The sequence below is a fragment of the Rana temporaria genome, chromosome 7 (genome assembly GCF_905171775.1).
Source record: "Rana temporaria chromosome 7, aRanTem1.1, whole genome shotgun sequence".
Taxonomy (NCBI): Eukaryota; Metazoa; Chordata; class Amphibia; order Anura; family Ranidae; genus Rana; species Rana temporaria.
This window is the reverse complement of record NC_053495.1, coordinates 182,131,162-182,149,790: the sequence shown is the minus strand read 5'-3', so window position 1 is coordinate 182,149,790 and position 18,629 is coordinate 182,131,162. Positions and strand designations below refer to the sequence as shown.

The following is an 18,629-nucleotide window of genomic DNA, read 5'->3' as shown; positions in this document are numbered from 1 at the left end:
GTAGCTGCTGGCTTCTACATTTCAGGGGAGGGGGGGGGGGGAGCCTGCAGCTCCTCTTTAGGTGAAAAAGCTGAAGTTAAAAGCGGATTGGCAAACATGCACAGCAGCCCCAGATTTTGACCCAGATTTAGCAAATCAACCCTATACTGTAATGTCCAGGACCCATCTGCACTTCAAAATTGCCTAATGTATAAAGTCTAAGTAAAATGTAAAAGGAAAAAAAAAAATCAGCAGAAGGGACAGAACTGTACTTAAATGTAATGAGAAGTGTCCCTTGTGCTGGTGCCAGCTGTCTTAGGTGAAATGTGAAGCCCTCTGCCCCAATGCCTCTGTAGCGGTAACCTTTAGGTACTGCAGATGGTAATACGAGCACTGGACCTGTCACAGGCACTCCCCCTTCTCCAATCATAGAAGATGTACTATAGCTTCTATGAATGAAAAGTGATCTATGAATTGAGGAGGGGGACCCTTCATTCATCCGCCCATCCTCCATTCATAGATCACTTTTCTTTCCTGCAAGCTATAGTAATGGTGGAGGTGGGCAGAATTTTAACTATGACAGCTGGCACCAGTACAAAGGAGACATTAAAAGTAGATATTGTCCCTTGTGCTGATTTTTTATTTACCTAAACTTATGCCGCATACACACCATCACTTTATGTGATGAAAAAAAGACATTTTCTGTGAAGTAAAAAACGACGTTTTTGAAACTTCAATTTTCAAAGACGAAGTTGCCTACACACCATCGTTTTTTCACAATGCTCTAGCAAAGCGCGGTTACGTTCACCACTTTTTTCCATTGAAGCTAGCTTCATAACTAGCTTCTGGGCATGCGCGGGTGTAAAAATGTCGTTTTAAACATCATTTTTTGCTACACACGGTCAATTTCTGTGAAGTAAAAAACAACGTTTTGAAAAACGACACATAAAATTGAAGCATGCTTCAATTTTTTTTTGTCGTTTTTCACAAGATATAAAACAAAGTTTTCCCCCACACACGATCATTTAAAGAGACGTTTTTAAAAACGTAATTTTTTTTCATCACATAAAGTGATGGTGTGTAGGCTTTAATATGTAGTTACAAAATTAACCCTTAAAGAAAAAAGTTGGTTTTTCTTTTCTTTACAGGCTTCACAAATGAAGTAAATAAATACAGGCATAAACATCACACATAGGCCCTATGGGCCAGATTCACATACATTTCCACTATGCAGCGGCGGCGTAACGTAATCCATTTACGTTACACCGCCGCAAGTTTGCAGCGTAAGTGCCTGATTCACAAAGCACTTACCTGTAAACTTGCGGCGGTGTAACGTAAATGCGCTCGGCGCAAGCCCGCCCAATTCAAATGGGGCGGGCACCATTTAAATTAGGCGCGTTCCCGCGCCGAGCATACTGCGCATGCTCCGTTGGGTAAATTACCCGACGTGCATTGCGATAAATGACGTCGCAAGGACATCATTGGTTTCGGCGTTAACGTAAATGGCATCCAGCGCCATTCACGGACGACTTACGCAAACAACGCAATGTTTTAAATTTCGATGCGGGAACGACGGCCATACTTAACATGGCTTAGAACACCTAGGGCTCAGCCCTAATTTTACGACGCGTATCTCGACGGAAACAATGCAAAGTTAGAGCGACGGGTAACGCGGACGTTCAGGGATTGCCGTAACTAGTCATTTGCATATTCTACGCCGACCGCAATGGCCTCGCCACCTAGCAGCCGGCATAGAATTGCATCCTAAGATCCGACAGTGTAATTCAATTATACCTGTCGGATCTTAGGGCTAGCTATGCGGCTGATTCTATGAATCAGCCGCATAGTTAGGACGGGCGGATCACAGAGATACGACGGCGTATCAGGAGATACGCCGTAGTATCTCTTCTGTGAATCTGGCCCAATGTTTCCTAATGGATACCCAAAGACACTTCTTTTTGGGATGATATCTGGGGAATGTAGGGAAGGCAAAATCTCACACTCTGCTCTGTTTAAATAGCCTCTTCTGGTGAGACTCCAGCTGCTTTATATTCTCCAAGATCTACCAGGAAGGAGCGTGACTTCACTATTGTCTAGGCGCCACGGGGAGAAAACAGGGGTAAAGTAAGTATAAATCAAACTTTTTTTTTACCTACAGGTACATTTTGGAACTACTAACATAAGATGTTTTTTTTAAAAGGGGCCCTGAAAAAATAAGCGGACCAATAGGTAGATTCGCGTAGGGGCGCCTAACTTTAGGGCGGCCTAGCCTTTTTAGGTTACACCGCCATAAATTAGTTAGGCTAGTAGTGATTCTCAAACCACTTACCTGCTAATTTTTGGCGGTGTAGCCTAAAACGAGCGGGCGTAAGGGCGCCTAATTCAAATGACTTGGAGGGGGGCGTGTTGTATGGAAATGAGGCTTGACCTCACGTTTTTTGATGTTTTTTGACACTGCGCATGCGCCGGGCGACTACAATTCCCAGTGCGCATTGCGGCTAAGTAGGCCGTACGGGCCTATTGATTTTGACGTGTACGTAAACGACGTAAATCCCGATTCGCGGACGACTTGCGCAAACGACGTAAAAAATTCGAACCTCGCGACGGGAACGGCGGCCATACTTTAACATTGTTATTCCACCTCATAGGTGGAATAACTTTAGGCGGCCTATCCCTTACGGAAAAGACGTAATGCGACGGTGTAGGCCTGGCGTACGTTCGTGAATCGGCGTATCCCCTCATTTACATAATCTACGCCGGCCGCAATGGAAGCGCCATCTAGCGGACAACAGAAACATTGCAAGCTAAGATAGAACGGCGCAAGCCGGCCTGTCTTAGCTTTGTTTAAGTGTATCTCTGTTTGAGAATACACTTAAACAAACGCCGGCGTAGATTCAGAGTTAGGTCGGCTTATCTACTGACCTTCTGATTTCTCTGGCAGAACTGTTGTGGGCCCCTCAGCAACCAATTGTCACATTGATACTCCATGAGGAAACGTCAATACTAATATAGATGTTGGGCCCCGATGAAGGGGTAGAAGTGTTGCCCATTAAATGCATTGGTTGTTTTTATATGACTTATTTACCAACAATTAAAAATATATTGGACTTGTTTTGTTCTGATCCTCCTTTCTGTTGTGGGCCAAATCCTCAAAAATCCTGCCTAACTTATCTTTTCCCATTTAAGTTACACTGACTTAAAATTTCTACCTAAGTGCCCGATCCACAAAGCACTTACCTAGAAATTTAAGGCCGTGTAACTTAAATGTCTCCGGCGCAAGGCGGTCCTCTTCTGCAGGGGGCGATGACAATTTAAATGAGGCGCGCTCCCGCGCCGGCCGTACTGCGCATGCTCGTGACGTCATTTTCCCGACGGGCAGAGCGCGAAATTACGTTACGTCGGGCTTTGTGGATTGCGACGGGACAATAAAGTTGCGTCGGGTAAAAAAAAAGTTACGCGCCGGGAAAAAAAATTAAAAATTTTAAAAAAAACGCGGCGATCGAAAAAAAGATCTGTTTTTACAAGGTGTTACTAGTTTACACTTTGTAAAAGCAGAACTAATTTTACGTATGCAAACGTAAACTTACGCAGAAAAAACAAAGCTGAAAAGCTTTGTGGATCTCCGTAAGTCCTCATTTGCATACGCAAAGCGGCATTTCAATGAGAAATGCCCCCAGCAGCGGATGCGGTACTGCATCCTAAGATCTGACAGTGTAAGTGTCTTACAGATGTCAGATCTTGGGCCAGATTCACGTAGCTCAGCGGATCTATAGATCCGCTCGATCTACGTGAATTAAGATCCGCTCCCGCAAGTTTAGGAGGCAAGTGGCTAATTCACAAACCACTTACCTCCAAACTTGCGACGGCGGATCCTAAATCCCCCGGCGGAATTCAAATTCCGCGGCTAGGGGAGTGTACTATTTAAATCAGGCGCGTTCCCGCGCCGATTTAAATGCGCATGCGCCGTCCGGAGAATTTCCCGGCGTGCATTGCTCCCACTGACGTCACTAGGACGTCAGTGGTTGCGACGTGAGCGGGACTTGCAACGCGCGTGTTCGTGAATCGGCGTACGCAAACGACGTAGGAAAATTCAAATTCGACGCGGGAACGCCGGCTATACTTAACATTGGCTGCGCCTGATAAAAGAAAGGGGTAAGTATACGACGGAAAACCGCTACGGAAACGACGTAAGAACACTGCGACGGGTCCGCGTACGTTCGTGAATTTGCGTATCTCGCTGATTTACATATTATTTATCGTAAATCAGCGGGAACACCCCCGGCGCCATTTTTAAATTGAAAAAAAGATCCGACAGTGTAACACATTGTAACACTGTCGGATCTAGCCCTATCTATGCGTAACTGATTCTATGAATCAGGCGCATAGATAGGACCAGTGTAAGTCAGAGATACGATGGTGTATCTGTAGATACACCGTCGTATCTCTTTGTGAATCTGGCCCCTTCTGCCTATCTTTGGAAAACTGCTTTTGAGGATCAGTTCCAAAGATAGGCACAGGGATACGCAGGCTGAACAGCAGTTCCGCCTGCGTATCCCTTTTGAGGATTTGGCCCTGTATTTTTATGGTTTCAAATAAAGTCAAGTTTGCTACCGTGTTTCCCCGAAACTAAGACCTACCCCGAAAATAAGACCTAGCGTTATTTTCCAGGAGGGCTACACCGAAAATAAGCCCTAGTTTAAAAAGCTTGTAAAATATTATAATCCACTATATTACAGTATTATATAATGTACAATGTGTGTGTTTCTGTAATTAAATTGCAGGAAAGAGAGCCCTGGCAGGTCACAAAAGTGCAGAGCGGCGCTATAACGAAGGTATTTGGCACAATTATATTACAGAAACACTCATTTTACATTATATAATACTGTAATAGAGTGGATTATAGGATTTTACAAGCATTTTAACTCAGTTCACACTGGAGATTCCTGTCAAGCAGGGAGAGAGAAGACAGCACATTTCATGGTAAGACCTACCCCCAAAATAAGCCCTACTGTGTCTTTTGTTGCCAAAATTAATATAAGTCTCTGGCTTATTTTCGGGGAAACACGGTATGCAGATTGTACAAACCAGGCACACTTTATAGCAATTAAATCACCAGCAATGATACCAACCACATAAATCAAAACCAAACAGATAGCAACCCTATGCCTACCTACTATACAGTATGTCTGTCTACTTTTGCCAATATGGCTGCTAACCATCAGTTGTTTTAAAGTGGATGTAAAGCCACTCTCATCCTTTCTAAACTACTGCCATAGTGCTGATCTATAAGGATATAGATGCCTCCTGCATGTATCCTTACCTGTCAAATGTCTCCCCTCTGTCTGTTATAAGAACTGAAAAACTGCAGATTCTGTGGGTGGATCTGTTGTCTGGAGCTTGGTGGGTGGAGTTTTGATGTCAGTAGTCTCCCCGCCCACCTTTACACTCCCCTTGTCAACATGCATTTTGTCCTGTGTATTTCTTACACTAAATTCTGCTATGATCACTAACATCTAGTCAAAATCCAGAAAAGTAACCACATGACTTCAGAAAAGGAGTGGGGGTGGGAATTAAAAAATAATTCCTGTCTCCAGGCTAGTGCATAAGATATGTAAATAACCTGTCACTCACAGCATGGGGGCGGAACGGACAAAAGTTTTCTCCCATGTGTCCGTTTATTTCACTGGAAAAAAAGGATTGCTCAGAGCTGGATTAAGTTTCTGTGGCAAGACTGGGCACAGATGATAGGAAATCGTTAACTCTACATTGTGACAGCAAAAAAAATAATAATTCGGGTTTACATCCACTTTAAGACAACTAAAGTTCAGTACTTGCTACTGATATGTGTCTGCATGATGGTGATGGATAAATTAGGTTGTAAGCTCCCCAGGTTAGGCACCACATAAGTTGCTGAATGAAGTAAATACATACAAGCATAAACATTACACATAGGCCTTAGATTTTTAAATAGATACCTAAAGGAGGGCTGCATGTCCATAGGAACCAGTGCAGCAAAGGACAACCTGGGCCCGGATTCAGAAAGGACTTACGACAGCGTATCTCCAGCTACGCCATCGTAAGTCCGAATGTGTGCCATCGTATCTCGGCGCCTGATTCAAAGAATCAGATACGCCGAAATTTGGCCAAGATCCGACCAACGTAAGTCTCTTACGTCGTCGTATCTTGGGTGTATATTTACGCGGGCCGCTAGGGGCGCTTCCATAGATTTACGCGTAGAATATGCAAATAAGCTAAATACGCCGATTCACAAACGTACTTGCGCTCGCCGCCTTGATATACGTTGTTTGCGTAAGGTGTTTTGTAGGCGTAAAGTTACCCCTGCTATATGAGGCGCAGCCAATGTTAAGTATGGACGTCGGAACAGCGTCGAATTTCACGTGGTTTACATCGTTTGCGTAAGTCGTACGTGAATGGGGCTGGGCGTAGGTTACGTTCACGTCGAAAGCATTGAGTATTTGCGACGTGATTCTGAGCATGCGCACTGGGATACGTCCACGGACGGCGCATGCGCCGTTCGTTCGGCCCCTCATTTGCATGGGGTCACGGCTCATTTCAATACAACACGCCCACTGCCTTGTTCATTTGAATTACGCGGGCTTACGCCGGCCCATTTACGCTACGCCGCCGTAACTTAGGGCGCAAGCTCTTTCTGAATACGGTACTCACCTCTCTAAGTTACGGCGGCGTAGCGTATACGAGATGCGCTACGCCCGCCTAAAGATACGCGATTCTTTCTGAATCCGGGCCCTGGTTTCTATGGAAAAGTCGATCCCCTTGCATGCTATAATAAACAAGGCAAGAGTATTGAGTGAATTTTAATGAGATGAGTGAAATGCAAAAACACAGATGTCGTACCAGACTCATTAGGCAAGGATGGCATGATGACCAGGGAAGCGGCAATGTAGAGTCAGAGGGACACAGTGGACATCCGTACCCAGCTCACATGAACCGCTCGTCATATCATCTCTGGAGATTTCCCAAATGGCATCACAAGATTACTCAGGTGAACCCTAAACAAAAAAACATGCGTTAGTGGCTCCAATCAATCAGTGGCAAACCTGTAGCTGGTGGCTCCCATGGAGGCCACATGTTCCAGTCTCTCAATTAGAAGTAAATCATAACTGCATGACTTTTAATTTGCTATAGAGTCTATTTAGGGCCCTGGTTCCAAGGCTTGATGCGCATTTCGCATGTGGGAAGTGTAGGCATAGGTCACCCGGCTGTCAGGGACAGTAATTGGTGGCAGGGAGAGGTTCCAGATAAGTATGGAATGAGCAGGGGCATGCCAACCTTCCTGGAAGCCTCCCCATTTGGGTACAAACCGGCCAGGCTGGATTCCACCCCCTCAAGTCAGATGCTGTTGGTCCCTTCGGAGCTTACTCTTCGCTACACCATTCTATAAGTGCGCCCGGTTGGGTTGTCTTGCCACCAGGTAGTTATGCTTCACTAGACTCTAACCTCATTACAGTTCTGTTACTGCAACTGGACTCTCAGGCCCAGATTCTCAAAGGAGTTACGCCGGCGTATCTCCAGATACGCAGTCGTAACTCTAAGTGTGAAGCGTCGTGTCTATGCGCCTGATTCTTAGAATCAGTTACGCATAGATTTGTCTTAGATCCGACCGGCGTAAGTCTCTTACACCGTCGTATCCTAGTTGCATATTTACGCTGGCCGCTAGGTGGCGCTTCCGTCGATTTACGCGTCAAATATGGTAATGAGCTAGATATGCCGATTCTCAAACGTACGTGCGCCCGGCGCATTTTTTTACGTCGTTTACGTATGGCTTTTTTGGGCGTAAAGTTACCCCTGCTCTATGAGGCGTACCAATGTTAGGTATGGACGTCGGAACAGCGTAAAATTGTTCACGTTTTACGTCGTTTGCGTAAGTCGTCCATGAATGGGGCTGTGCGTAAGTTGCGTTCACGTCGAAAGCATTGAGTCTTTGCGGCGTAATTTGGAGCATGCGCACTGGGATACGTCCACGGACGGCGCATGCGTCGTTCGTTAAAAGCGACGATTACGCGAGGTCACAATTAATTTCCATAAAACACGCCCACCACTTCCACATTTGAATTAGGCGGGCTTACGCCGGCCCAGTTACACTACGCCGGCGTAACTTAAAGCGCTTTGAGAATACGGGACCTGCCGCTCTAAGTTACGGCGGCGTAGTGTATCTGAGATGCGCTACGCCCGCCTAAAGATAGGCGAATCTACGTGAATCTGGGCCTCAATGTTTACTACCGCCGCACCAAGCAGCACCTCCCCACAATCAGTTCCCCGTTTTCCAGACAAACTGTACTCCCCTATGCTCCAGAGGTGGACTGTTCCTCCTAGAGGACCTATGGGCCCTCATTTGTCTTGATGATGTCAGCAGAATGTGACCACCAGAGAATAGAGAAGAAACGGCTGCAGGGATTGGTCTTGCAGCACAGAGGAGCCTGCATGAAGTGTAGGATTGGGTAGGTAAAACCGATTTTCCCAGTCCTCTAGATGTAGACTTGCATACAGCTCAGTTCTGCTTTAAGCTGCCAGGCCTCAGAACTAGACCAGAATGGACTTCTCCTTTCAGGGCCTAATCACACTGGTGTTTTGTTTCCTTCCACGGTTCCATTAAACTGCTCTCCTCCGTGCAAAGCTGTAGATGGGAAGTAAGGAAACTGTAAGCTAATGGTATAAATACACCTTAATTGTTCTCTGCAGCCTTTCAAAGTGATTCCGGAAGAATGCGCTTCCTCTTCTATCACCATAAAATAAAATCAATTCTACCTTAAAGAAACAAAGACGCTACTCCGATACAAGACGAGTTTCCTTCTCCCACCCATAAACCTCCTCTGTAATTGACTAGGTTCGGTCATAAATCCAGAGCGGGCAGAAGGCCACTGCACTCTATTCCATTGGACGGAGCAGGACTGCAGTGCAGTACAAACATCGATACCTTAGTAAGTCCTGTCCAAGAGAGTCCGGGGGCTCTGAGATCATTCTTCATAACAATGTCCATCTTAAGTGCCCATACACAACTTTCATTTTATTTTATATCATAGCAACATATTCCACCGCACTTTAGGGAGGACACCAAGCCGCTGAAATCACAGTTTGTCTGTTTAACTAATTTCTATAACACTAACACTAAGGTCAATTCTGGTTCAACAAAAGCAAGCAATTACATCAGGGGTCTCCAAACTGCGGCCCAGGGGCCAAAGGCGGCCCTTTGTTTGCTTTTATCTGGCCCTTGGGGTGCTACTCCTCCCACTGAAAAGAGACACTATTTCTTCCACTGACACGAAAAATGGGACACTGTTCCTACCACTAATACCAGAAATGGGGCACTATTCCTCCCTTATTATCAAATATGGGCAGGGCCGTCTTTAAGGCAGGGCAAAAGGGGAAGCTGCCCTGGGCCCTGTCCTTGTTGTGGGGCCCAAAGTAGCTGCCTCAGACTTTCCAACTATCCCAGTTAAATTCCCTTGTCCCTTGAAGTTTTAGACCTTTGTTGTGTCCTGATATCTCAGTGTGAAGTGCTGCTACTAATGCTGCCCAGCTCTGCCCTATTGTTGTGTACAGATGACTCACCTGCAGACCCTGGCCCAGATTCACAAAGACTTACGACGGCGTATCTCAAGATACGCCGTCGTAAGTCCGAATGGCCGCTGTCGTATCTATGCGCCTTATTCATAGAATCAGTTAAGCATAGATTTGGCCAAGATACGAGCGGCGTAAGTCTCCTACGCCGTCGTATCTTGGGTTGCAATAATTACGCTGGCCGCTAGTTGGCACTTCCTTGATTTCCAAGTTGAATATGTAAATGAGCAAGATACGCCGATTCACGAATGTACGTACGCCCGTCGCAATTAGTTACGCTGTTTACGTAAGACATATGCCGGCGTAAAGATAAAGCTGGTCTTTAGGTGGCGCAGCCCATGCAAAGTATGGACGTCGGAACAAGCGTATCTTTTTACGTCATTTGCGTAAGTCGTACGCGAATAGGGCAGTGCGTAAATTACGTTCACGTCACAGGCATTGAGCCGACGTATCTTTGGGCGTAAATTCGACGTGATACTGTGCATGCGCGCACATGCGCCATTCGTTCGGCCATGCATCTACATGGGGTCAAGCCTCATTTAAATACAACACGCCCCCTACCAGCCTACTTTGAATTACGCCCGCTTGCGCCGGCCCATTTACGCTACGCCGCTGTAACTTAGGACGCAAGGGCTTTGTGAATACAGTACTTGCCTCTCTAAGTTGCGGCGGCGTAGCGTAAATACGATACGCTATGCCCACACAACGTAGAGCGGCCGTACGTGAATCTAGGCCCCTGTGTTTACATGTAAATTACAGTCATTCATATGTAAATAACGTGAGCATTCATATGTAAATAGCAGCAACATTCATATGTAAATAGCTGAGGCCGGCAGCATTCATATGTATATCATGCCCCTCTGCTGTAAATAGATGATGTACAGTAATCTCTAGCAACCAATCAACAAGAAAAAATCATGTGCTGTAACCTCTAGCAACTAATCAGTAAGTAATAATGATATGCTGTAACCTCTGGTAACCAATCACAATTACTGCCTAATCCGATACAGTAAACTGATTTTAAAGCGGTGGTTCACCCTTAGAGGGCACTTTTCCCCCTTAGATTCATGCTCGTTTTCTCTAGGGGAATCGGCTATTTATTTTAAAATATGTGCAGTACTTACCCGTTTACGAGATGCATCCTCTCCGTCGCTTCCGGGTATGGGCTTCGGGAATGGGCGTTCCTTCTTGATTGACAGTCTTCCGAGAGGCTTCCGACGGTCGCATCCATCGCGTCACGATTTTCCGAAAGAAACCGAACGTCGGTGCGCAGGCGCAGTATAGAGCCGCACCGACGTTCGGCTTCTTTCGGCTACGAGTGACGCGATGGATGCGACCGTCGGAAGCCTCTCGGAAGACTGTCAATCAAGAAGGAACGCCCGCTCCCGAAGACCCATACCCGGAAGCGGCGGAGAAGATGCAGCTCGAAAACGGGTAAGTACTGCTCATATTTTAATACAAATAGCCGATTCCCCTAGACAAAACGAGCAGGAAGCTAAGGGGAGAAAATTTTTTTTTTTACAAATGGGTGAACTCCCGCTTTAAGTCTAGCTGATATTTATTGTATGTCTCGGAGCAGGTGGAGAGCAAAATTGCATGGGGGGGCCCCCCCAAGAATTTTTTTGCCCAGGGTCCAATCAACATTAAAGACGGCCCTGAAGATGGGGCACTGTTTGCTGCCACTGACGCCAAGACAATTTCTACTCCCACTGGTTACAGTCCAGCCCCAATAAAGTCTGAAGGACAGTCAACTGTCCCTTTGTTTATAATTCCGCTACTGCCCAAACTAGATCCAGTATAGGGTAGGAGCTGGGCCAGCCTGAAGCAAAACTAAACTTTACAGCCAAGGAAGCTGCCATCTTAGCCTTGGTTTGATCTGCAGTTGCATTACTGCTGCACACGTGATGGCCTAACAGTTCAGTTGAGAGCCCAAGCAACTGTGACAGTGACTGTATCATTGTGACCAGTACATACAATTGGAAGCGCCACTCAAAGTGCTAAATCTATTGCTCGGGTGATCCACTATCTGAGTATCTGAATTGCTCATTCCAGGAAGCATAATGACTATATGATGTGAAAGCGCCACACATCCGACAACCCAATGGGTGATAATAGTGGCAGGCAGCCTCAGTTTTGGCTCCTCCTTGGCCACGCCTATAACGTGTTTTGCCCTGTTTCTGGGGAAAAACACGTTATATCACCCATTGGACTGTTAGGGCCAGATTCACAGAAGAAATACGCCGGAGTAGCTACTGATACTCCGGTGTATTTTCAAATTTGCCGCGACGTATCTTTAGTTTGAATCCTCAAACCAAGATACGGCGGCTTTTGGCTTCGATCCGACAGGCGATCGTAGGTGTAATACTTTGGCGCCCGCTGGGTGGAGTTTGCGTCGTTTTCCGCGTCGGGTATGCTAATTAGATTTTAGATTCACGAAGGTACGCGCGGCCATCGCATTCTCTTACGTCGTCGCTAGTCGGCTTTTCCCGGCGTATAGTTAAAGCTGCTGTTTCGTGGCGTATAGATAGACGTCCCATGTTAAAGTATGGCCGTCGTTCCCGCCGAATTTTTTTTTTTTTTGCGTAAGTCGTCCGTGAATAGGAAAGGACGTAACTCACGTCTACGTTCAAAAAATGACGTCGGTGCGACGTCATTTCTCGCAAAGCACGGCGGGAAATTTCAAAACAGAGCATGCGCAGTACGTTCGGCACGGGAACGCGCCTAATTTAAATGATCCACGCCCCATTTGAATAAGGTGGGCTTGCGCCGGAGGGATTTACGCTACGCCGCCGCAACTTTACAGGCAAGTGCTTTGTGAATCAAGCACTTGCCCGTAAAACTTGCGGCGGTGTAATGTAAATGCGATATGTTACGTCGCCGCAAATGTATGCGAATCTGGCCCTTAGAGTCTAAAAGACCTCTAATGTCTCATTAAACTGTCATAAAAAAAGCAAAAGGGATTTTTAGTCGGTTTTCAGAAAATAAATGTTTTGGGGGGTTTAAGTAATCTTCAGGCCTAAAAAGATTATTTTAAATAAGTGCGTTATTTGTTATGATAATATTCATCATTTGTAATAGAGAAACACTGGAAATTTTCATTTTGCTCGTTATATTTATTTTTTACCATTAGTGGGTGCTTAAAGCGGAGGTCCACACAAAAATGGAACCTCCGCTGTCCAGATTCCTCCTCGCCTCCGGTGTCACATTTGGCACCTTTCATGGGGGAGCAGATACCTGTCTAAGACACCCACTTCCGGGCATAGATCCCAGCATTATCTGCGGGAATCTACGCCACGTCCGGCGCCCCCTACTGTCTTCTGGGAAACACATGGGTCCCAGAAGACAGCAGGGACCGTGGCATTGCGCAGCGCGAGTCGTGCATGCGCAGTAGGGAACCAGAGGCGATTCAGTTTGCATGTGTTGCGCTATATAAGTTTCATGACGTCACTGTGCATGCATGCTTTGGTACTTGTAATTTTATAGGATATGTAGTTTGTTACCGCGGTGTACACTACTACTTATGTGTTTTTAACTGTTTTAAATAAACTTTTATGGCTGGGATTTACACAATTGTTTTTTTTTTTCTTTGCTTAATGTGTTTAGGATCCCTGGAGACAAATTAGAGATAAAAGTGAGGGAACTGACAGGGAAGGCTCACACAAAATGGTGTAAACCGAGCTGCTGCACTGATTCCGTGCTGTCTGGTTTACAGCATATTCAGTGCTACCTGGAACCTGTTCTTGTGCTTGACTATCCGTTGCTGACCTGGCCTGCCTCTGACTACCCCTGAACTCTGATTGCACCGACCCAGGCTCGTCTCGGGTATCCATTTCCACCTTCCACCGTGTTTTGTTGGATAATCCGACCGTCTGTATGCTCCATTTACGACAACAAATTTTGGATGGTCATGCTCTCAAATTTTTCGACAACAAATGTGTTCTGTCGGATTATCCGATCGTGTGTACACAAATCCGTCCAACTAAAATCCAAAAGTACAAACACACATGCTCCAAACCAATGCTAACCAAAAGGCCGCGTACAAACGGCCGAGAAACTCGACGGGCAAAACACATCGTTTTGCTCGTCGAGTTCCTTGTTCGGCTGTCAAAAAACTTATCGAGCCAAATGTTCCCATTGCCCAACGAGGAAATAGAGAACATGCTCTCTATTTGGCTCGACGAGTTTCCCGACGAGTTTCTCGGCGAAAAGTGTACACACGACCGGTTTTCTCGGCAGAATACGTCTCCCATCGAGTTTCTTGCTGAATTCTGCTGAGAAAACCGGTCGTGTGTACGGGGCCTAAGACAACATTAGCAGAAGTTGCCCAAAGGGTGGCGCTAAAGAGCAGAAAAACCACATCGTTTTGTGAATGTTGGCTGTATGCAGAACAAGTTCACAGCCAATGCCCTTCGGACAAAAATCTACAGATTTATCCGATGGAAGTCCGATCGTGTATACGAGGCTTTGCTTATCCTACTGCTGTTGACACTGGCCTGAACCTGACTACTCTCCTGTCTCCTACTTGTACCTGATCCATCCATTAGTTACCGATCCGGCTAGTACGACCTTGATTACCTGCTATTACCTGAAAACCCGGTGCTTACTGAGCAGCCATCTGCCAGCTTTGTACCTGCTGATCATCCACCTGCAAGCCTAGTGCCCACTGTTGTTCATTGGCTCCCAGCCAGTAATCACCAAGGGCCAGATTCATATTGAACTGCGGCGGCGTAACGTATCGTAGATACGTTACACCGCCGCAAGTTTTCATCGCAAGTGCCTGATTCACAAAGCACTTGCGATGAAAACTACGCTGGCGGCCTCCGGCGCAAGGCGGCCCAATTCAAATGGGCGTGTGCCATTTAAATTAGGCGCGCTCCCGCGCCGGACCTACTGCGCATGCTCCGTTTCCTAACTCCCGCCGTGTGCGCCGTGACATCATTTTTTCGAACGGCGACGCGCGTAGCGTACTTCTGTATTCCCGGACGTGTTACGCAAACGACGTTAAATTTTAAATTTCGACGCGGGAACGACGGCCATACTTTAGACAGCAATACGATTGCTGACTAAAGTTAGTGCAGGTCAAATAACGACTAAAATTGCGATGGGAAACTTGACTATGGACGACGTAGCGAACGCGAAAATCTGTCGGGGATCCGCCGTAACTGCTAATTTGCATACCCGACGCTGGTTTACGACGCAAACTCCACCCAGCGGCGGCCGCGGTATTGCATCCTAAGATCCGACAGTGTAAAACAATTACACCTGTCGGATCTTATGGATATCTATGCGTAACTGGTTCTATGAATCAGTCGCATAGATAGAAACAGAGATACGACGGCGTATCAGGAGAAACGCCGTCGTATCTCTTTGGTGAATCTGGCCCCAAGTTCCTTCTGGCCATCTTGCCAAATCCTGTCGAGTACCAGCGTGAGCAACTTCTCCTGTAATCCTACTTGACTCCATTGGACACATTGGCCACTTACTTGCACCAGTTTCTGGAAGAACCACTCATGCTACTCCGCGCCCTTGAGCCTCCTGTTACATTACCAGGAGATGTAAGAGAGGCCTTCCTCATTGCATCAGACTGCACCACCAGGTACGTAACAGGAACCTTGTCTGGCAGTGATTGCAGCCTTTATGTGTAGCACAGCGGAGTGGAGATATAGCGGAAGCCCCCATTAAGGTGCCACTGGTCACTGTCTAAGTACTTGATTTGTTATTTACATGGGGGTTGATTTACTATAACTGGAGAGTGCAAAACCTAGTGCAGCTTTGCAGTGGCGTTACCAGGGGGGGACAGGGGGTGCGGCCCGCACCCGGGTGACACCCTTAGAGCGATGACATCATCCCGAGCGTGGCAGAGGGTCCTGGAGGCAGGGCTCTTCAGCTGCAGTGTACCGGTGCCACGCTATCCCTGTCTGAATGAGACTTCTCACTCTCACTGCCGTTGCAGCTCCCTCCTGTCCCTATACACAGGCGCGCTGCCCGGAGAGCGACAGTCTGAGCAAGCAACTCTCCGGGCGGCTGCACACGGAAGCCTTCTCTGCCTGCCGAAGGTGCATGAGGGGGGTCTGCCCATATTGGGGGGTTAACCTGAGGGGGGTCTGCACTTATTGGGGGATTTATCTTGAAGGGGGTTTGCACTGATGGAGGGGGTGGTTTATCCTGGGGGGGCCTGCACTTATTGGGGGGTTATCCTGAGGGGGGTCTGCACTGATGGAGGGAGTGGTTTATCCTGGGGGGGTCTGCACTTATTAGGGGGTTATCCTGAGTGGGGTCTGCACTGATGGGAGGTACTTTATCCTGAGAAGGGATCTGCACTTATTTGGGGGGGTTTTTATCCTGAGGGGGGTCTGCACTTATTGGGGGGTTATCCTGAGGGAGGTCTGCACTGATGGAGGGGGTGGTTTATCCCTGGGGGGGGTCTGCTCTGATGGAGGGGGTGGTTTATCGTGAGGGGGGTCTGTACTGAGGGGCGACTATAGTTGGTGGGTAGGTGGGTGACATCATGTTTTACCGCACCAGGTGACACCAACCCTAGTGACACCACTGCAGCTTTGCATGGTAGCCAATCGGCTTCTAACTTTAGCTTGTTCAATTAAGCTTTGACAAAAACACCTGGAATCTGATTGGTTTCCCTGCAGAGCTGCACCAGATTTTGCATCTCCAGTTTTAGTAAATCAACCCAGTAGACTTTACTTTTTGAATAGCACTTGCACATTAACAACCCCTTCCCGTCGATTCTACACATATATGCGGCCTGACGGAAGTTGGTCTTTTTCCGGGGGGCGCATATATGCGTATGTCTTTTTGTGCTGGGAGCCCGACGTTCCCAGCCTCAAGTCTTGTACTAATGATCGGGACCCTGGAATCCCAGTTGGTGGTCACCTGATCGCCTTTGATTGGTTATCACAGTGATCCCCTTATTTTAAGGGTGAAAAAGTGCGCTGTATACGCCGATAAATACGGTATATAAAATAATATGCAAAGTGGTTGGAGGGAAGCTTCAGAATGGCAAAGATGTTTTTATTACAAATTATGTGAGCAGACTGCAGTTCCTCTTCTATAGAGAAGCAACCAGCGTTTTTAGAAGGGTCAGCGATGGTAGCCGTCATTCTCTCGCCAGGCACCAGGACATCCCTTGGGCAGGAAGTGGGTGTTTATCATATTATTGAAGGTTGTGTTTCCCCATATAGGACGACTGAGGAGAACCTCTTATCAGTGATCCAGCTGCTGGATAAGAAATGTACGAGGCTTGAGGATTCTGTGCGACTCGCTGCTGCCCCAGGGAGGTGGTCATGTGATTGGACCCGTCACCGCAGCAGAAGCGATTTCTAATTACCTCACACAGAACCCTCCATTGTCCCGCCATACATAGATTTGTGAGAGGCTCTTATGTGCTGTTCCTCAGTGCCCGACGCCACAAACATTTGCGTCACCTTCGCTGAGAACCATTCATCTAATTATCCCGCGGAGGATAATGCAGATTTGTGGTGTCAGCCTCCTTCTCCGGCACTGGAAGAGACAGCTGTGGGCAAGGAGCGAGCAACATACAGGCCGGTAATCTACTGCCAACCTGACCGCCTGCATCCATTGAAGCTGAGTGTGTCACATGTGAGGACTGACTGCAGCTTTGTAGGACAGACTAAAAGAACTTGGTCTTTAAAGCTGAACTCCGGGCACACAAAAAAAAAAAAAATTTAATATTTTCCTTAATAAACACAAAGGATATAAATCTACTTTGTGTGCTCTAAATGCCTTTCAAAACTCAGATATTACCTTGTAAAAGTAGCAGTGATATCATGCTGTACATAGTCTGTGCAGGGAGCAGAGCTGTAGAGATGGTCAGGGACTGCAGACATGACACTGGAGATGGTCAGAGACTGCAGACATAATACTAGAGATGTCAGAGACTGCAGACCTGATACAAGAGAGGGTCAGAGACTGCAGACCTGATACAAGAGAGGGTCAGAGACTGCACACATGATACAAGAGATGTCAGACTGTGGACATGATACAGGAAATTGCCATAAACTGCAGACATGATACAAAAGATGGTCAGAGACTGCAGACATGATACAAAAGATGGTCAGAGACTGCAGACATGATACAAGAGATGTCAGAGACTGCACACATGATACAGGAAATTGCCATAAACTGCGGACATGATACAAAAGATGGTCAGAGACTGCGGACATGATACAAGAGATGGTCAGAGACTGCGGACATGATACAAGAGATGGTCAGAGACTGCACACATGATACAAGAGATGGTCAGAGACTGCACACATGATACAAAAGATGGTCAGAGACTGCAGACATGATACAGGAAATTGCCATAAACTGCGGACATGATACAAAAGATGGTCAGAGACTGCGGACATGATACAAAAGATGGTCAGAGACTGCGGACATGATACAAGAGATGGTCAGAGACTGCACACATGATACAAGAGATGGTCAGAGACTGCACACATGATACAAGAGATGTCAGAGACTGTGGACATGGTACAAGAGATGTCAGAGACTGTGGACACGATACAGGAAATTGCCATAAACTGCAGACATGATACAAAAGATGGTCAGAGACTGCGAACATGATAGAAGAGATGGTCAGAGATTGCACACATGATACAAGAGATGTCAGAGACTGTGGACATGGTACAAGAGATGTCAGAGACTGTGGACATGATACAGGAAATTGCCATAAACTGCACACATGATACAAGAGATGGTCAGAGACTGCAGACATGATACAAGAGATGGTCAGAGACTGCACACATGATACAAGAGATGGTCAGGGACTGCAGACATGATACAAGAGATGGTCAGAGACTGCACACATGATACAAGAGATGGTCAGGGACTGCTGACATGATACAAGAGATGGTCAGAGACTGCACACATGATACAAGAGATGGTCAGAGACTGCACACATGATACAAGAGATGGTCAGGGACTGCTGACATGCTGCAGGAGACTGTCAGAGACTGCACACATGATACAAGAGATGGTCAGGGACTGCACACATGATACAAGAGTTGGTCAGA

General features: G+C 46.8%; 1 protein-coding gene across 2 annotated transcripts in view; it reads right to left on the bottom strand.

The window, feature by feature from the left end:
* TTLL7 (tubulin tyrosine ligase like 7) overlaps positions 1–18,629 on the bottom strand; it is a 245,472-nt gene that overhangs the window by 200,421 nt on the left and 26,422 nt on the right. The window contains exon 2 of one of the 2 annotated variants that reach the window (XM_040360594.1): positions 6,856–7,010. In XM_040360594.1, the coding sequence (XP_040216528.1) occupies positions 6,856–6,880 (25 nt within the window). In that variant the 5' untranslated portion in view covers positions 6,881–7,010. The remainder of the gene's footprint in view (positions 1–6,855; positions 7,011–18,629) is intronic. The other variant, XM_040360595.1, reaches the window with a different exon arrangement.